An 18104-nucleotide genomic window follows, 5' to 3' on the forward strand; every position below is an offset into this window, starting at 1 on the left:
TTCCTGGGGTCACCTGTCGGAGGTCAGCTCTCCTGCCCAGGACCCCCTCCCTCTCCGGCCCCTCTCAGTTTATCTCCCTGACCCTGCTGCCAGGGATACTCGGACTTCTCCCAGTGAGAGCAGCTGCAGTCCTGGAGGCAAAGAGGGTGCCCTGGGTTGAGGAGGCAACAGGGAGGAAGCAGCCTCCCCCCGCACCCCTGGCAGGAGGGGTCCCAGAGGCCATCCCCACAGGCAGCAGGCCCCGCTGCCCCAGGGAGTCCTTACTCCCCACTGCTCCTGCAGTAGCCCTGAGTGTTCGTGCGTGCATATGTGTACATGAGTGTGCGTGAGTGTGCATGCACGTGAGTGTGCGTGTGTGTGTGTGCTGGGCACCGGCGTGCGAGGTGGCTGGCCTCCTGCTGAGGCCTTCAGAACGGATGGTGAAGCCAGCCCACGGCTTCCCCAGGAACAGGAACACACTCAGCCCTCCCTTCCCTCTTGGCTTTGTGGGCCAAGTACTGGTGAGAAACCAGTAAGACAGGTTTGGGGGCCTCCTCTGGCTCCTCAGACTTGCGGGAACCTGCTAGTCCCTCCCACCTGAGCCAGTCTTTGGGGTTGGCACCTCCCCCCAGCTTGCCTGGAGCCGCTGTGGGGGGACCCCTGTGTGTCCGCGTGAGGCTGTGTGCACACGGAGCTTCCAGAGCCAGCTCCCAGAACCCGCCCTTGCTCCGGCCTTCTGTGAGTCCAAGCAGGAGAAATGGTGAGCCACTGTGCTGCCGGCAGGGGGGCCCCCCACGAGTCCCTGCTGTGCCCAGAACCCGAAACACAAGTCACACTCCCCGTGGAGCAATGCGGCAGGTGGCTCCGTCACTGGCCTTGGAACCGGGCAGCGGTGGGGCGTTGCCCTGGCCTCCCAAGTCACAGGCCATGTAGCCTGAGGCAGGTGACTTCACCGGAGAGAGAACACCATCCCTGCCTTACGAGGGTGGGGACCGACGTGGCTGCAGGAAAGGCGCTAGCTCCGGACGGCTCAGGCACGGGGTCAATAGGAGCTCGGCTGCCATCCTCCCCTCACGCAGCCACCAGCTCTCTGCGGGGCACCTCCTCAGGCTTCGGGTTCCTGCAGGCATCTGCTTGCAGGTCAAAGGACAGACAGCCTGGAAGCAGAGCCAGGGTGGCTGTTCCCAGTTCTCAGGAAGTCTGAGGGCGAGCGAACACCTGGTCTCACCAATGCTAGGGACAGTGTCCGTCTTGCTCAGCGTTCCTGCTCCTAGTGCCTGCCACAGAGCAGGTGCTCCTGGGTGTTGAGTGAGTTTGGGAGGTGACCATCATTCCACAGGAAACACTCACATGTTGAAGGCTCAGAAGTTGGGGATCACCTTTCCATTTTATTCTTACTTTTTAAAAAAGATTTATGTATTTATTTTAGAGAAAGAGAAAGAGAGAGAGCGCGTGTGCAGGAAGGAGGGGCACAGAGAGAGGAGAGAGAGAATTTCAAGCAGAGCGTGGAGCCCGACACGGGGCTCGACCCCACAACCCTGAGATCATGACCTGAGCTGAAATCAAGAGTCAGACGTTTAACCCACTGAGCCACCCGGGTGCTCCTCGTCTTTCCATTTTAGATCCTTGTCCAAACAAAGGCATGATTCTTAGGCTCCCAGCGGGTCACCTGGAAAAGGGCAGAGGCCCTGCTGTCGTGGGGCTTGTGTTCACAGGAGCGGGGTTGGAGTCCGATTGCTCTGCACTCAGCACCGCTTGTTGGAGGGGCTGCTGTGTCGTCAGTGCCCACAGTTTGCCCAGACTTGCCGGGAGGTTGGCAAGAGCCGTCCTTCCCGCTCTTTTTTTTTCAGTGACACACCTGGGAGCTTGGCAGGACGCACGTCACTCCCCACGCGCCGTCCACCCACATAGGCAGCCTCAGTGACAATGACATTCTTGCTATCTGGGACTTTGTGCAAGAAATACTTTGAGTAGGGTATTTTTCCAGAGAACGGAACTGTATCCCTTCAAACACTAAGCATTTTAACTTTAACCATCTGTGCTGGAAATCTTTCTAAGACGCATCATCTGTTCCGTTTCCCTCCGTTCCGGACAAAGTGAGGTGGACCGTAGCTCCAGTGGTGAGAGGTGAGAAATGGGACCATTGGTCTTGTCGTGGCGTAGCCCTGCCCGTGGGGATGGGAGCAGGTGTGTGTGCCGTGCCCTGGACGGTCCGAGTTTGCTGCAGTTCCTGCAGCTGATGCTCCCCACCCCCTGTCTGCAGTCGGCGTTACACTCCATGGTCCCAGGCTTCATTTCACGGCTCGTATTGACGTAACAAGGTAGAACCAAAGTTGTCAGGGAAAAAAAGAGTTGACCAAATTGTAAATCAGCAACTTTAATGTAAAAACAGTCATAAATCAGGGCACCTGGGTGGCTCAGTCGGTTAAGCGTCCGACTCTTGGTTTTGGCTCAGGTCACAATCTCAGGGTCGTGAGATTGAGCCCCGAGTCAGGCTCTACGCTCAGCGCGGAGTTTGCTTCAGATTCTCTCTCTCCCTCTCCCTCTGTTCCTCCCTCGCTGGCGCGCATGCTCTCTCTCTCTCTCTAAAAAAAAAAAAAAAAAAAAAAAATGGGCGCCTGGGTGGCTCAGTCATTGAGCATCTGGCTTCGGCTCAGGTCATGACCCCAGCGTCCTGGGATCGAGCCCCGCATTGGGCTCCCTGCTCGGCGGGAAGCCTGCTTCTCCCTCTCCCACTCCCCCTGCTTGTGTTCCCTTTCTCTCTCTCTCTCTCTCTTTGACAAATAAATAAAAATAAAATCTTAAAAAAAAAAGAATAAAAAAAGCAGTAATAAATGAGTTGCTCTGACGGCGGTGCCCGATGCTTCTACTAGATCTCTAGGTTCGGGACGAGGTCCTAAAGCCTCAGGGTTGCTGTTGCCTGAACACTGGCTCAGAGCAGGTATTCATTCCCGCAGACACACCTGCCTCAGCACCGTCCCCCATCTCTGCTCCAGGCGCTGCTGGGTCCATCCATCTGGCAAGAAATGAGGGAGGGGCAGCCCCAAGACATGGCTGCAGACCAGAGGAGTGACTGGGGTGCACCCACGCGTCCCATGCACTGCTCAGAGGGAGTGAATTAGGTCACAGCACTCCCAAAGCGCTGGCCGCGGGATCCCCCTCCCTGCCCACTGGGGTTCCCTGGGAGAGCTCACAACAGTTTTGCACCGTCCTTCCACTCCTCCACCTTTCCGTTTGCCCTGAGGAGAGCCAGGCAAGAGGGTAATAGGGTCTCCGTACAAACATGCCCTCCCCACTGTGGAAATGCCCACACAAAGTGGGTCATAACATCCTGTGTTGCCGAGCAGAACATTCCAGAGTGTTTGTGACAACCTCCTGCCCCACAGAACCTGATAATATTGGATGTACCTTTCTTGCTCTCCTTTGCTGGCTTGAACACACACACATCCACACTCATAACTGAAACTGCATGACTGCCCACATTTTATCTTGCCCAGGTAAGGGCATTTTTAAAAATGACCTTTTCCTTTACCCACCATCCACTGAAGAATTAAGAATGGACCTTCTAGAGAAAAAACAGTTGGCAAGTTTATATGAACTCCTCTCTCGGTGGGTAGGTGAACGCTCCATCACGGTCAGGCACCAGACTAGGGACTGGCTTTTGGGATCTCTGGGGGCAGGTGCAGAACCAGGGTGTGGTAGGAAGGGGGCGCACAGCTGCTGGGGCTTGGGGGGGAGTCTGGGGGGACAGTGGGGTGCCAGGATATGAGGTGGGAAGAGCAGGGTCTCTGGGTCCCTGGAGAGACAGGTGGTAACAAGAGAGGGAAGAAGGGACCCCCAAAACGGAGAGGTTGCCAGAAGCTAATTATGGCTTCTTCACCATTTTGTCAGAAGCACCAGGACACAGAGAAATAATCCACCTGTCACAGGAGAACATAAACAGCGTGCTATTGCACTCATGTTAACGGCCGTGACACGTGAACACAGGCAGCCGTCAGGGAGTTTAGATCTAGCTAACGAAATGCCAGCAGACGGGGGCGGGGGGTGGGCCCAAGTCAGAGGTGGGATAGCAGAAATACATTTAAATAATTCTGGAAACGCCGAAGTTATGAAAGACTATGTTAAAAGTAATACTGACTACGTCAAAAATACGCTGTTCTGTGAGTGACAAAAAGTGACTGTCAAGGAAGAAGAGTTGGTGTCTCTTCTGTTAACATATTTTTAGTGTCAGAACTTAGAAGAAGAGATTAAATATCTCGTTTGAAGCCTCAGTCGTGCTGAGAACGCAAACAGCTTCTTTGGGATTTCATGGCAAAGACAAAGCTGTTCACACTAACAGCTGTTCTTCCCTAAAAGTAATACGAACACCATGAAACTCATATTTCTCCCAGGAAACGTGGCCATCTGGAGACGTCCAAGAATAAATTTCCAACTTCCCTTGCTCTAGTATAATTATGTGAATAGTTTCTGGCCAAAACGATGTAAGCAAATGAATTGTGGGCAGCCTCTGGGAAGAGAGGAGATTGACTTTCTCCACTGTTTTCCAGAATTCTGCTGTGCAGAATTCGGGTTTGAAGCGAGGCCTTTGCCCCACCGCCTTGGGTCAGGAGGTGGTAGAGAAGTACGGACAGAGCTAGAGAGCCCTGGGTCCCGAATGTTCTGAAGATGCCTTGTCACATCGGACTGCTCTCCTGTGGACTTCCTTCATATTTATGAAATAAAATTCTATATTGTAAAAAAAAAAAAATTCTATATTGTTTAAGCTAAAAAAAAAAAGGGACAGATCTGGGAGGAAATGATCGGTAAACCAATGATTTTATATATGACTGAAGAGCTCTTAATTTAAAGAAAACACACATAATAAAATAGAAACAGGACAGCTGTGTGTGAAGCTAGCTCATAGAAAAGCAAACCCAAATGGCCAACACTGAGAAATTCTACAATTGGGCAGGAGACGGAGACATACAATTTAAATTGATGATGAGGTATCATTTTATCCGCAATCTGGCTGGCAAATGTTCACTGGACGCTCTATTACCGGAGAGGACACGAAGAGATGGGTATCGGCCCAGGCTGCTTGTGAAGAGGGCAAGTGTGGCCACCTTGGTTCGTCTGAGAAATCTGGCAACATGTCGTGTAGGCAAAGCCGTCCTGGGATTATAGGAGCACGATCACAGGTCTGGGCCATTAACGGTGGGGAGGTGCCGAGATGCAGGAAAGCAGGCAACTAGCAAGAGAAGGAACAGATGAAAGAGGTGGTCAGTGTGTGTGTGTGTGTGTGTGTGTGCGTGCACGCACACGTGTGCGTGTGTAAGAGATCAGCCATCGCTTGAAAGGACGTTTATTCCACTCCTGTTTCTGGAATGACTCATTTATTTTCTTCACAATCCGAGGCCTCACAAAGGTTTCATTTCTAAGAAGGGAATTAAGAAAATCACACTTGGCGGAATCAAATTTAAAATCCTGGGTTTCCGCCCCGGAGGAGGCCTGGGCCCCCCCAACTGCGTCCTCGGGGCGTGTGTGGGCCCCTCTGTGGGGTTCTCTCTCCCCTTCCTCTTAGACCCAGGGACTGTCTGAGGGACTGTCTTGGCAGCTTCTCAAACTTGCCCAGGACTTGATCAGGTGCTGAATTTTTTTTTCCAAGTTTCAAATTTGGTGTCATTGAGTGTCACCTGGGAAGACTTTAGCAAGTCGGGGAAGTCGGCTCTGTGTTAAATAATCACTGTTAGGGAGACTCTTGGCCCCTTCAAGGAGCAAAGTATAGAATATGTGGGTCCTGAGCAGGCATGGGGGAAGCTATTTGACTCCCCAAGCTGTAATAGTGCAGTGGAAGGTAACGTCGTGTGTCACATTCCCTAAGACCAGGGATCCCCACGCTTGGCTTCAGGAGATACAAACGTCTGTCTTTCCGGCCACTGCTGACGGTGGCATGGGCGGACATCCTAGATGTGCTCCCTTGGCCTGTTTGGCAGCTGACATGATGTATCCGAGGCGTGGTTGGGGACCAGGCCGTGGGGTGCGGGCCATGGACTGAACTCTGGGAGAGAGTAGGCCTCAGAGATAAGTCAGTTTTCCAGCAAGCACAGACTGGGAACAGCCAGGAAGATGGGCACAAGCAGGTTTATTTTGCTCCCACACACAGTTCCTTCCCGCAGGACTGAGGCCTGTGGCCGGCCTGCCCCCATGCCCCCCTCGCCCGCTGTTTGCAGGCCAACCCTGGCACAAGGACCTTTCATATTTTCAGGGCGGGACGCGGGGTGCTGCCTGTGGCCGCAGGATCCTGAGCCTCACGAAACTGAGGACAGGGACTCGGTCCCCTCCGTGCCTGTCCTGGGAGCTCTGGCGGGGCACAGATGGAGGGCCGTGGCTTAAACCAGGTCAGAGCCTGGAACCGGGTGAGCAGGACCCGCCCCGCCCCCGCCCGGCAAGCTCATTGCCCAACCTGGGCAGGGCCACGGTGACACACCCCTGGGGGAGGGGGTGGCTCCCCGTGACCCCTGCCCAGAAAGGCTCCGTCATCCCCTAGGGGATGGTCCCTGATGGGCCAGTTTCAGCGGGGAGAGGTGGGCCTCTCGTCCCCCGGGCCCCCGGTATTCCCACCGCCCTTGGTGACGGGGTATCTAGCAGGGCTCCATCACGCCAGGTGGCCACCACCCCATCTGACCGTGCTGCACTGGCTCACCTGCTAAGGGCTCCAATGTGTGACCCGTGTAGTCGCCCAGTGGATGGTTCCTATCTTACAGATGAAACGAGTGAGGCTCAGACACGGCGCAGAACTCGTTCGTGGCAGAGCCGGGACCTGGAACGCAGGTTCCCTTCCTCGGGGGCGCCTGTCCCTGTGTCTCAGGCCTTCAGCTGCCCTCCTACTCCACTGAGGGCAGCCACACGGGGCTCGAGCAACTGTGGTGGCCCGGCAGAGCCGGCAGTCATGCCTGCTCAGGACCCACATATTCCTCCACCCGGGGCGCAGCTGCAGAGGGCAGGAAGGTGGGGAAGGCCACAGGATGTTCCAGAAGGAGGTAGCAGCTCAGTGGGCGCCCTGCCTCCCACCAGCTGCCTGGCTTCGGCAGCCCCTTTACCTGATGGCAGTCAGCTTTGCATTATATATATATATATATATTATTATATCATATTATATATATTATATATATGTGTATATATATATCTATATCTCTGGGGGGTTTTGTTGCTGTTGTTGTTGTTTTTGGTTTTTTTTGAGAGTGAGAAGGAGAGAGAATCTCAAGCAGACTCCACACCCAGAGCAGAGCCCGATGTGGGACTCCATCCCATGACCCTGAGATCAATGACCTGAGCGGAAATCAAGTTGGACACTTAACCGACCGAGTCACCCAGGTGCCCCAGTTTTGCATTTTAAATAGGATAACTCAGCTAATGTGCTTGGTACGTAGCAGATCCTCTGTGCACTTTTGTGAAATCCTTGGAAACGGTTTCTCGAGAAGTCCTCACTTGCAGTCAGCCTTCAGCATCACCTCCGCTAAACTGTATTTACCCAAGTCCACCATTATCCTCCTATTCTCTGGAACGTTCTGGGACAAGCTGCCCTGGTTCTTGCTTGACTTTCTCTGTCCCTCGGTAACCTCATCTGTGGCTACGCCCATCTCTTTATTGGGGCTTTAATATTTCCCCCTACTTTTATTCCAGGTTCTTCATCTGTGTGTTTTAATGTCCGTGCTCCCCATTAACACGTGGAACAATGATTTGTGTGGGTCTTTTTAAAGATTTTATTTATTTATTTGTCAGAGAGAAGGAGAGAACACGAGCAGGAGGAGGGCCCGAGGGAGAAGCAGGGTCCCCGCTGAGCAAGGAGCCAGACGCAGGGCTCCATCCTAGGACCCTGGGATCATGACCTGAGCCGAAGGCAGACGCTCAGGCATCCCCAACAATGATTTGTTTTTTAAAGATCTCTAGACTTTAACTCTTCCCTTAAGAACTTTCTTCACATTTTTTTTTAGGATATCTGACTACTTTCTCGCATCTTTTTTTTTTTAATTTTTATTGTTATGTTAATCACCACACATTGCATCATTAGTTTTTGATGTAGTGTTCCATGATTCATTGTTTATGCATAACACCCAGTGCTCCATGCAGAACATGCCCTCTTTAATACCCATCACCAGGCCAACCCATCCTCCTACCCCGCTCCCCTCTAGAACCCTCAGTTTGTTTTTCAGAGTCCATCGTTTCTCATGGTTCATCTCCCCCTCCAATTCCCCCCCTTCATTCTTCCCTTCCTGCTATCTCCTTCTTCTTCTTCTTCTTTTTCTTAACATATATTGCATTATTTGTTTCAGAGGTACAGATCTGTGATTCAACAGTCTTGCACAATTCACAGCGCTCACTATAGCACATACCCTCCCCAGTGTCTATCACCCAGCCACCGCATCTCGAATCTTGAAAAGAGAGGAGAGCTTCCTCTCCACCCCGCCCCCTCTAACTGCAGTGTTAGTAACCTTCTACTTTCCCGCCAGAGCTCTGCTCCCTCTCCCCCTGCCCCTCCCAGCACATGGGCTGCACTCTCCGGCCTGACTCTATTCCGTGCACGATCAGAGAGCAGATGTCTGGCTTTTTTGCACGTTACTCTCTTTTTTTTCTTGCACATACATGCTGCCTTTATACTGGCCCATGTCCCTTTCTTGAGTGTATTCCAAGCTGTCATCATTTACCGTGAAACACCTTCTTTGAGAACTAAAGTGTTGTGAACCAGTTCTCAGTATTTGCGTTCATGGTCATTTTGTGTGTTTGTTTCCCCAAGCTACATAGCATTTTCCCTATGATGCATTTGAAATTCCTTCCTCCAGGTATACTAGACAGACAGACAGACAGATACACAGATAATAGAAAGATAATAGATGATAGATGATTGATAGATAATAGATAGATGATAGATACATAGATGGGAGAGAGAGGCCATAGTTTTGCAACTCCCTGTTTGATTCTGGAAAGGAGTTGGGGCGGTGGACCGAGCAGCACGGGGCCCACGTGAAGGGCCCCACCCAGCCCTCCCCACGTCATGCATCTGCCATCTCCTTCCCAGTATGGAAACAGCGCCCGCGCAGTGCCCTCCTTCGCAGGGTCCTCCGCCCTGTCAGGTCTGGGGGTCAGGTGCTGCCGAGACCCCGACTTCTCAGGGAGCCAAAGCTACTGCTCCCCCGAGCTGCCCATAGAGACGCGCCAGGCTCCGGCAGGCAGAGGGACAGCCTTCTGGTGCCACCCTGTGCACACGGACAGTGCAGATGCTGATCTCTGTGGGCGTCTTCGCAACGGCTTCTACCCCTTCTTTGCCAAGAACTCAGAGCAAGCTCGATGCAAAGGAAGTGTAGGGCTCAGGGGAAGTTAAGGGGTGGGATGTCAGGCCCCCGGGGCAGACCCTATGCTGGGCTCATGCCCCCCCTCGTGTGAGCTCTCCCATGGCCCACCCTCGACCACCCCATGGGGGGAAATCTCAGAACTGAGCACTCCCCAATCCCTCCTTCCTTTGCTCTTAGACTTCCCATGGGGTTCCCTTGGGCCACACCACACCCACTCCCTCTGCCCTTTCCTCGTCCTGATCAAGGCTCCTTTCCTAGGGCCGTCCCTTCCCTTCTCCAAGTCACCAGATTTGGCCTCCTCCGGGCATGCAACGCTTGGTCCTGCGTGAGGTGCTTTGGGTCACCTCCATATTCCTTCAGAGATGAGGTCAGGAGCTGTCTGTTCTCTTCCTCATACAAATGTAGAAATGCATACACAGTAACGCCACCGGGTTTGACGTCGGTGACGCTCTGAGTCGGGACCTTGAGAGTCCTGGTTCGCTCTGAGATGCTGGACCCCTGTGGCCGATGGCAGTCGTGTCATGAGCCCTCCTGCCCCACCCCCCACCACACATGAGGCACTACTCCTGGGACCAAACCTTCCACCACCTTCTGCTTCCCAGAAAACCTACATTCTACCCCAGCCAGCTGGCCTTGGTCAAAGCCTTCATCGTCCCTTCAGCAGATGCTTCTCAAATGCCTGTCATATGCTGGGGCTGTGCGGGACTCGGAGAGTCTCCAATGAACAGAACACTCTCCCTGCCTTCCAGGGGCTTGAGGCTGATGAGAGATGGCCTTAGTAAGTGGAGATGGCCCTCAGGCCCTGTTCCTCGCAGCTCAAAGAGCCAGGAGGCCCTCCTGCTAGGCCCATTTTGGCGGCTTACTAAATAGTTGCCTAGTCCTGGGTAAAGACTTTAAGTTTGATGGGTTATGATGTCCTGGAAGTCATTTTTCAAATGAAATCTTCCTGGGACGGTAAGTGATTGTTAACCTTTATTGAGCTCTGACTGTTCCAGCCACCGTTCTGAACCCCCGCATGTATTAATCCGTGGTGCCCTATGCTCCTGTTGTACCCATTTTACAGATGAGGACCCTGAGCCATGAGAGTTGCAACTTGCCCAACACATATGAAGCAGTTAAAAGCAGAGCTTTCCCGGTCGGCAGTGGGGGGAGGAAGGAGGCCAGGCACCCCGGGCCCTCCGTGTCACCTTCTCTCGCTCACCACGCATCTCTGGAAGGACTTTGCAGACTCCAAGGGATTCAACGAGCTAGTCTAAAGCCACTGGGTGAATGACCTCCAAAGGGAGTTCTGCCCTTTGCTGACCCTCTTTGCCCCTTTCAAATCGCTTACCCAGGCGCGGAGCCCGTACCCCAAATGCTCCTGCTTTCTCCACACCTCACATGCTCCGCAACAGGCTCACATGTCCTCACGTGGACTCCTGAGCCCCGTGCAAACACAAGCTCGCATACACCTGGCTTTCTGCATCGAATGAAAAGGTTTTCATCACAACCATAAACTTCAAAGGCTTGGGACTTAGAACAAAGGCTCTTCCTGCCTCTTAGGGAGATCTGTACCCCTCAGGGAAGAGCAGCTTGTTCTCTGGAAGGTAATTACTATACCCCTGTGGTTGCAGGGCCTTAAAGTAACCCGCTTAGCCAGTGATCAAATGGAGCTGGGTACCAAAAGATTCATTCAATGTAGTTCTAGCCCCTCAGCACATCACCTCATTTAATATTTTCTGTTGATCAATTTTTTTCAAAACATCAAATATAAAAAAAAAATTTTTTTAAATAAAAATTTAAAAAATTAGAAAACACATCAAATATCAAATTTGAAAGGCCGGCGGGTCACACAAAGGAGCCCTTCCAGAACCCCGCTCTGCCCTCCTCCACCCTGCCTTCCCCAAGGCCAGTGCAGGACCCCTTCACCTGCCCAGAAGTTCAGGGGAGGCACCAGTGAGCACAGTGAGTGACCTGAGCTAAGTCACCAATCCCAGCAGGTGTCATAAAAAAAAAAAAAATTTTGCCCTTTTCCCAGGAAAACAGGAAGTCTGGGAAGAGATTTTTAATGTGTTTGGCTGTCTTTATTGTGGGACTTTGTACTACTTTGCTTTTGTTTGGGGTGATCATTTCATCCTGATTTAGTCAAAGTGGCTGTCAGTAATTAAATACAAGTCACTTTGTGTCCCTGCTGTTGCGTCTTGCGTACATGTGCTGAGCAAGGTGCTCAAAGTCCCCGGAGGCATTGGCTTCAGCAGTCGAGCTACTAAGGAGCTTGAAGATACCCAGCGGGGGGGGTTGGCACGGGGTGGACCGGGGGCTCCCCTGGAGGCTGCTCTCATAAGCCTGCTGCTGGGTAAAAGCAGTGGGAACTGACTTGAGGACACACTGACCCAAGAAGATCCAAGAAACTCTCCAAACAGTCTCTTGTTTGCTTCCCCTGGACTCAGTGACCTTCATTCTGCAGGTGAGGCCTCCAATCATAAACTCGAACCACTCCTTCCCTTTATGACCCAGCAGGAGGTAACACACGGTGCCCTGCAAACGCCGGAAAGGGTGTTCATGTCCCGCACCAGCCTCCTAAACCATGATGTCACTCGGTTACTTATCAGATTTCAATCAAACAGCTCACGGCTCGGATCCAGAGCAACAGTCTCCTCCCCGAGCTCAAACTCCACTCCCGCCCAGTGCCCAGCCCAGGACAGCCCTGGAGGAATCTGGATGATTCACACAAGACTGACCAAAAGTCACTCCAAGAGCTGGGTCATGCACCAAGTCTGGAAGCCACCCAAGTTTGTTGCATTTCGTTGTAGCGGCCTGAATACACTAAGACAAGGTGTTCCTATTCTTGCTGGGGGCTGGTCGATGAGCAACTGTTAGGGCTGGTGAATGGCTTAATCCAGAGTAAGAGAGAAGTTCTCAGGGCCACTCTCACCCATAGGCATTCTCGCAGGGCACAGGCATGGGAGGGTTGACAAGAGTGGGGAATCCTGATGTGTATCTTCAGAGCCCCCGATAGCAGAGGCAGATCCCCGACGGTGCTTCGTGAACTCTTTTTAACAAAAACTACCATGGGGCACCTGGGTGGCTCAGTCATTAAGCGTCTGCCTTCGGCTTGGGTCGTGATCCCAGGGTCCTGGGATCGAGCCCCGCATCGGGCTCCCTGTTCCCCGGGAAGCCTGCTTTTCCCTCTCCCCCTCCCCCTGCTTGTGTTCCCTCTCTCACTGTGTCTCTCTCTGTCAAATAAATAAATAAAATCTTTAAAAAAAAAAAAAACTACCATGACACCAATTCGGATAGAAGAATGTACCTTGGGTCCTCTACTCTTCAAAGGAAGCAGCTGTAGCAGGCAGTCCCGTTGATGGGTGTCTTCGTGAATGATTGGGGTGGATTGGGGTCTTCATTAATACTGTATTCTGTAGGGCCAACACTGTCCCTGCCAAGATTCCAGTGTCCTCGGTACCTCTCACCTCCAGCCCAGGGAGTACTATACTCGGTTCAGACTTGGTTCTCATACTCCACCAGTGTGGTCTTCCAAGAGTGTTCCAAGGATCCATGTAGGGGAAGGGTGCCCCCAGTACCCTTTCAGGGGGTCTGGGAGGTCAAAACAATTCTAATAATAATACCAAAACATTATTTGCCTTTTTCACTGTGTTGACATCTTGCACCAAGACCAAAGCAATGGTGCATAAAATCACCAACCCCTTAGCAGGCATCGAGGCTCCTGTACTAACAATCATTATATTCTTCGCTGCCACAGAGTCTCAGTTGAAAAAAAAAAAAAAAAAAAAAGCCAGTTTCACTTAAGAATGTTTCTGGAGTAGTGAAATTATTTTATTAAATCTCCACCCTTGCATGCGTATCTTTAATATGCTGCTGAACACGGAGAAACAGTGGTTGCCATAGGAAAAGCACCATGTGAGTCCGTGAGTAACGGGGTGAGCCTTGTTTATGGACTGCCTTTTTTTTTGGAAAGAATAGCTGATATGACAAGTGTGGTTGCTCAGCCTGGGTATTTGGCAGACACTTTCTCAAAAATGGATGAAGTGAGCCTGTCGCTTCAAGAAAAACAACCGACAATATTTGCTGTCAGTGATAATAGTTGCGCTTTCAAATGAAAATCAGAATTTTGGAAATTTCGTATGTGCCTCTGTGAGCTTGAGACTTTCTGCTACTTTTCTAATAGGATTGGTGGCGATATGAATGAATGTGACTTTTTAAATTATATTTGCAATGGCTCAGCATGCGGAAGATCTGCAGAACTCGGTGAACCAATATTGTCCAAATGACCAATGCATCGTGTGACAAAATCACAAAGCACGCGAGTGACCAGTGGATTTTAATGTGACATACAAAAAGATTCACTGACATGGTTTCAGATTCCACACTACAGCTAACCTTTGAGAAACCACCACTTGCCCAGTTTTGATTACAGTATCGAAGAAGAACATCCACCAGTCTCTGAGAGAGTCATTTGCATGTTCTCTCCTTTTCCACCTGCATGTCTGTGTGAAGCTGGGTTATCCTACACTTCAAATCAAAGCATCTGCCCCCAAATCTGCCCCCCATCTGCAGACCTGCTCCTACAAAACAGAACAGAGGGAGAGACGTGCAAAATTATTTTTATTACGTGCCACTCATCTCCTATTTTTGTTTGTTTTAGAACTATAATTATTTTTATAAAACGATATTATTTATGTTAACATGAGTTTTTTATTTGTTTTTTTTAGTTGCAAATAAATATAGAAAAATACATTTCAATATTTAACGTTTTTCCAGCTGTAATTTCAAATCCAGTAAATATTGATAGATGTAGCCCACACAAACGAAAGCTCTTTAGGGTCCTCAATCACTTTAAATGTTTAGATGGGTCCTAAGATCAAAACTGTATGCCTGGGGAAGGCTGCAGAAGCCCATGAACTAAGTGCTGGTTTCCTAACTAGTGAGGCACCACAGTGTAGCCCATCCCAGCACTCTCCTTTGTGAGTCATGAGTAGCTCTGTTTAAAATCCTTTACTGAGCTCTCTTTCAATGTGCCTTTTTGAAGAACATGCTTAGGGCGAGGGCTGGATGTTGGGGCCACGACGCCATAATCCAGAAACCTGCAGACACCTGCCGGCCACGTACCCCCTTGCGGGTAAAGTAGGCAGGAAGCAAGACCAGACCGCACAGGTCCATCAGGGGGACCGTCCCAGGCACGCACTCTCCCGTGCTGCTAGTCCCTGGTTCTCCAGGACGCCGTGCCACTTCCACGCCTTTGTCTGGTGTCTCATCTTCTGTTTCCTGCTACTGCGCTTGTATGATCTCATGTATACATCCCTTTGGGGGTGAGATTTGGGCTTATGAAATTTGGGGGGACACATTCAGACCATAACATCCAGTTTATCAATTCTTTCTCTTATGGATTATGCCTTGGACGTCCTATCTAAACCCAACCCAGACCCAAACTGGATGAGCTGGTATCATTGCCAAGCCCAAGGTCGTTCAGACTTTCTATGTCATCATCTGCGAGTTTTACAGTTTTGCATTTTACATTTTGTCTGTGATCCATTTGAGTTACTTTTTGGGAAGGGTGTAAGGTCTGTGTCTAGATTCACTGTTTGCACATGGATGTCCCGTTGTTCCAGCATCATTTGTTGAAAAGACTATTTTTTCTCCCTCTTATTGTTCCTCTGTCCAAGATCAGTCGACTGTATTGTGTGGGTCTCTTTCTGGCCCTCTATGCTTCTGTTCCATCTATCCCAAGAATAGATCTTGGGCAATGGTGCCATCTTGATTACTGTGGGCTTACAGCGGTCTCAAAGTCCAGCTTTGTCCTTCTCCTGCAGTATTGTGGTGGTTCTCCAGGGTCTCTCCCAGTTTGAATTTTCATGGATTCCCACAGGCAAAGCCACCTTTTCTCACTCAGGGGGTGGTCATTTTCCCAGGCTTCCCTGGAGTTGGGAGCAGGAGTCCGTGCTCAGGGAGTATCATACTTTGCCTTCTTAAGAATATCTCCTCTTAAAAACACCCCTTTCTTCTGCTCTGCTACCCCAAAATGAGGGGTCCAGACTTCCAGACCTGCCTTTGCATATCTTGCTGTCAATCAGAGAGTAAAACGTGAATCCCCCACCGCCTCTCCCCAAGCCTGCGCCTTCCTCATGTCCTTGTCTCCCCCCATCCATCAGGCTGCAGCCACGCCGGCCACCTCTCTGTCCCTTGACCATGCCAAGCCCTCTCCTACCCGTAGGCTTGAGCCTACTCAGCCTCCCTGCCTGGACAGCACCTTCTCCCCTCAGGTCACCCTCACTTGCCGCTCCGAGGAAGCCTTCCCTGACCATCTACTGTGGAAGCGATTTCAATCTCCTTCATGGTTTTTGTCACAATATCCAAGTATCTCACCTGTTAGTTTACTCGCTAGCTAGCCGTCTCGCAGAGGGAAGAGAAGCTTCTGGAGGACTGGGAGTTGCCTGTCTGATTTGTGGCTCTAGTCCCAGCTTCTAGAACAGTCCCTGAACAGAGTAGGCCCTCAATACACATGTAGGAATGCACGAGTAGGAGGAAATCTGTCTCCACTCATGTTTCTTCTGAAGATAAGAAGACAGTGCTTCCCCCTGAAGAAGAAAACCTTGTTCCTTCTCTGTAAACCCTCTCGGGAACCCGGAGGCTTTCAGGCTTTGGAAAGCAAAGACACGGGGAGGAAGTTCCCTTCAGGCAAAGGCAACTTCTGCCTTTCATCCTGCTCTGAACCTCCACTGAAGGGAAGCTGGCTGTTCTCGGGAGTGTGGGGTCTGAAGACAGGACAGAGACAATTCCAGAAGGAACGGCCCGGACCAGTCTCTGGCGGACTGGGCAGGCCGCCCTCCCTGTGGGTGTCCTCGCGGGGGTTCCTGCCGGCTCCCAGTGCAGTGGGCGGGGAGCCGTACACACACACACACACACACACACACACACACACACACCCCAGCGCTGGCGTCAGCTCAACCCTCGGCCGGCCTCATTCCTGGTGCCGGACTCCTGTTCCAACAGCGCCCGGCCTGGGGCAACCGCAGGGCGGGGAGTCTGCATGTGAGCGAGAGCCCTGTTCCTTCTTAAGCGCCCGCCAGTCAAGCCCAGGCCAGACGGCCAGCCAGCGGGTGCCCCACACACCGCCACCTGTCCTGCAGCCCCGCCGGCCACCACCACCGCCGCCACCAGAGCCGGCCGCCGCCCGCCCTCCATGGCCGACCAGCTGAGCGAGGAACAGGTGGCCGAGTTCAAGGAGGCCTTCTGCCTGTTCGACAAGGACGGGGACGGTGTCATCACCACCCAGGAGCTGGGCACCGTCATGCGCTCCCTGGGCCAGAACCCCACGGAGGCCGAGCTGCGGGACATGGTGGGCGAGATCGACCGCGACGGCAACGGCTCCGTGGACTTCCCCGAGTTCCTGGGCATGATGGCCAGGCAGCTGAGGGGCAGGGACAGCGAGGAGCAGATCCGCGAGGCCTTCCGCGTCTTTGACAAGGACGGCAACGGCCTGGTGAGCGCGGCCGAGCTGCGGCACGTGATGACCAGGCTGGGGGAGAAGCTGAGTGACGAGGAGGTGGACGAGATGATCCGGGCCGCCGACGTGGACGGGGATGGGCAGGTGAACTACGAGGAGTTCGTCCACATGCTGGTGTCCAAGTGAGGGGCCGGGCCTGGCGCTGCGGGAACCTGGGGCTGGCCTTGCTCCCTGCGTCCCTCGGGCCCCTGTAGGCTCTGCCGCTTCTCCGTTCCAGGTGACTCTGCCCACCTTTGTGCGCCTCCCTTTGTCCCCTTTTCCCTCTTCCCAGCCAGGTGACACGGGCCACCCCCAGCCCAGCAAACGCCAGGTGCTTCTGCCTGTCAGGAGCAGCGGTGACATTGTTCTGCATGGACAGTGGGCAGAGGACCAGTGCAAGTCCCACTGGCCACTGGGGAGGGTGACATCATAGAGCCCTTGGCTGGACCCCTGGAAGGCACTCAGGACTGGGGCGGGGCCGCGGGAGCCCCCAGGGCCGGGGAGCGGTTCTGGAGCCTCCCCGGCTCCATCTGCCGCTCGCTGGGGTGGGTGGGAGGGAACTGGCCTAGGTGAGGGGCTGCTGGAGATGTTGACACTTGCGATCAGGCTTCCCCGAGAAACGTCACCCCCTTTCCACTGGGTGCTCGCTTGTCTGTGATTCGTCCTTTGCAGCTGGGAGTAAAACTGGGGTTAGTTGTAACACGTCTGTGTTCAGCTTCACGGAGGGAAATCTGAGCGGGAGGGAGAAGGAAGCACAGGGGAATAATAAAATGCTTGCATCCCTGTCACGTCTCCTTTTGTTCTGCTTCCCGCTGAAATGATCCTCGTTGCATCTGGGGTTTAGATGAGGCGGATCTCCATTTTCATGCTTTTTGCAAAGGCCACGAAACCTTGCGTTGGAGAGCAGAGTGAAAAGAGAGAAGCCTACAGAAGGTAAATCTTCAACGTTTATTTCAAATAAAATGGGGAAGTCAGTCGAGCCCCCGGAGCGCCGAGCAGATTACACGTGGGAAGGCACCTGGTCGCCCGTTTCCATCACTCTGGGGTGACAGGAACGGGGGCGGCGACAGGAGGGTGCGAACTGCCCATCCAGCACGTGTGACGTCAAAGCCACTAACATGGTTATTCCTGCATTTGCCGACATCCCCCCGAGGTCAAAGGGACCCCGCAGAGGTTACCTCAGTGCCAAAGGGAGGCAGTGTTTTGTGCGGTGGGCGCTCTCCTGGGGCTGGTGACAGATGGCTGCCGGCCCGGGGATGGTCACACAGCCGCTGGCTGATCTTGGCTAGGTCCTTGGTCCCCACACCCGCCTCCCC

The 18104-nt window shown here is 52.6% G+C and overlaps 1 protein-coding gene across 1 annotated transcript; it reads left to right on the top strand.

Annotated features, from left to right (window-relative positions):
* Positions 1-16287: 16287 nt before the first annotated feature.
* LOC118531887 (calmodulin-like protein 3) lies at positions 16288-17572 on the top strand. Its single transcript, XM_036086162.2, has one exon. It carries the CDS (start codon positions 16486-16488, stop codon positions 16933-16935), a length of 450 nt encoding a protein of 149 aa, XP_035942055.1. The 5' UTR covers positions 16288-16485; the 3' UTR covers positions 16936-17572.
* The last annotated feature ends 532 nt before the right edge of the window (positions 17573-18104 follow it).

The sequence above is a fragment of the Halichoerus grypus genome, chromosome 6 (genome assembly GCF_964656455.1).
Source record: "Halichoerus grypus chromosome 6, mHalGry1.hap1.1, whole genome shotgun sequence".
Taxonomy (NCBI): Eukaryota; Metazoa; Chordata; class Mammalia; order Carnivora; family Phocidae; genus Halichoerus; species Halichoerus grypus.

Coding starts and splice junctions, on each gene's coding strand:
- LOC118531887 (XM_036086162.2), top strand. CDS start 16,486: ATGGCCGACCAGCTGAGCGAGGAACAGGTGGCCGAGTTCAAGGAGGCC.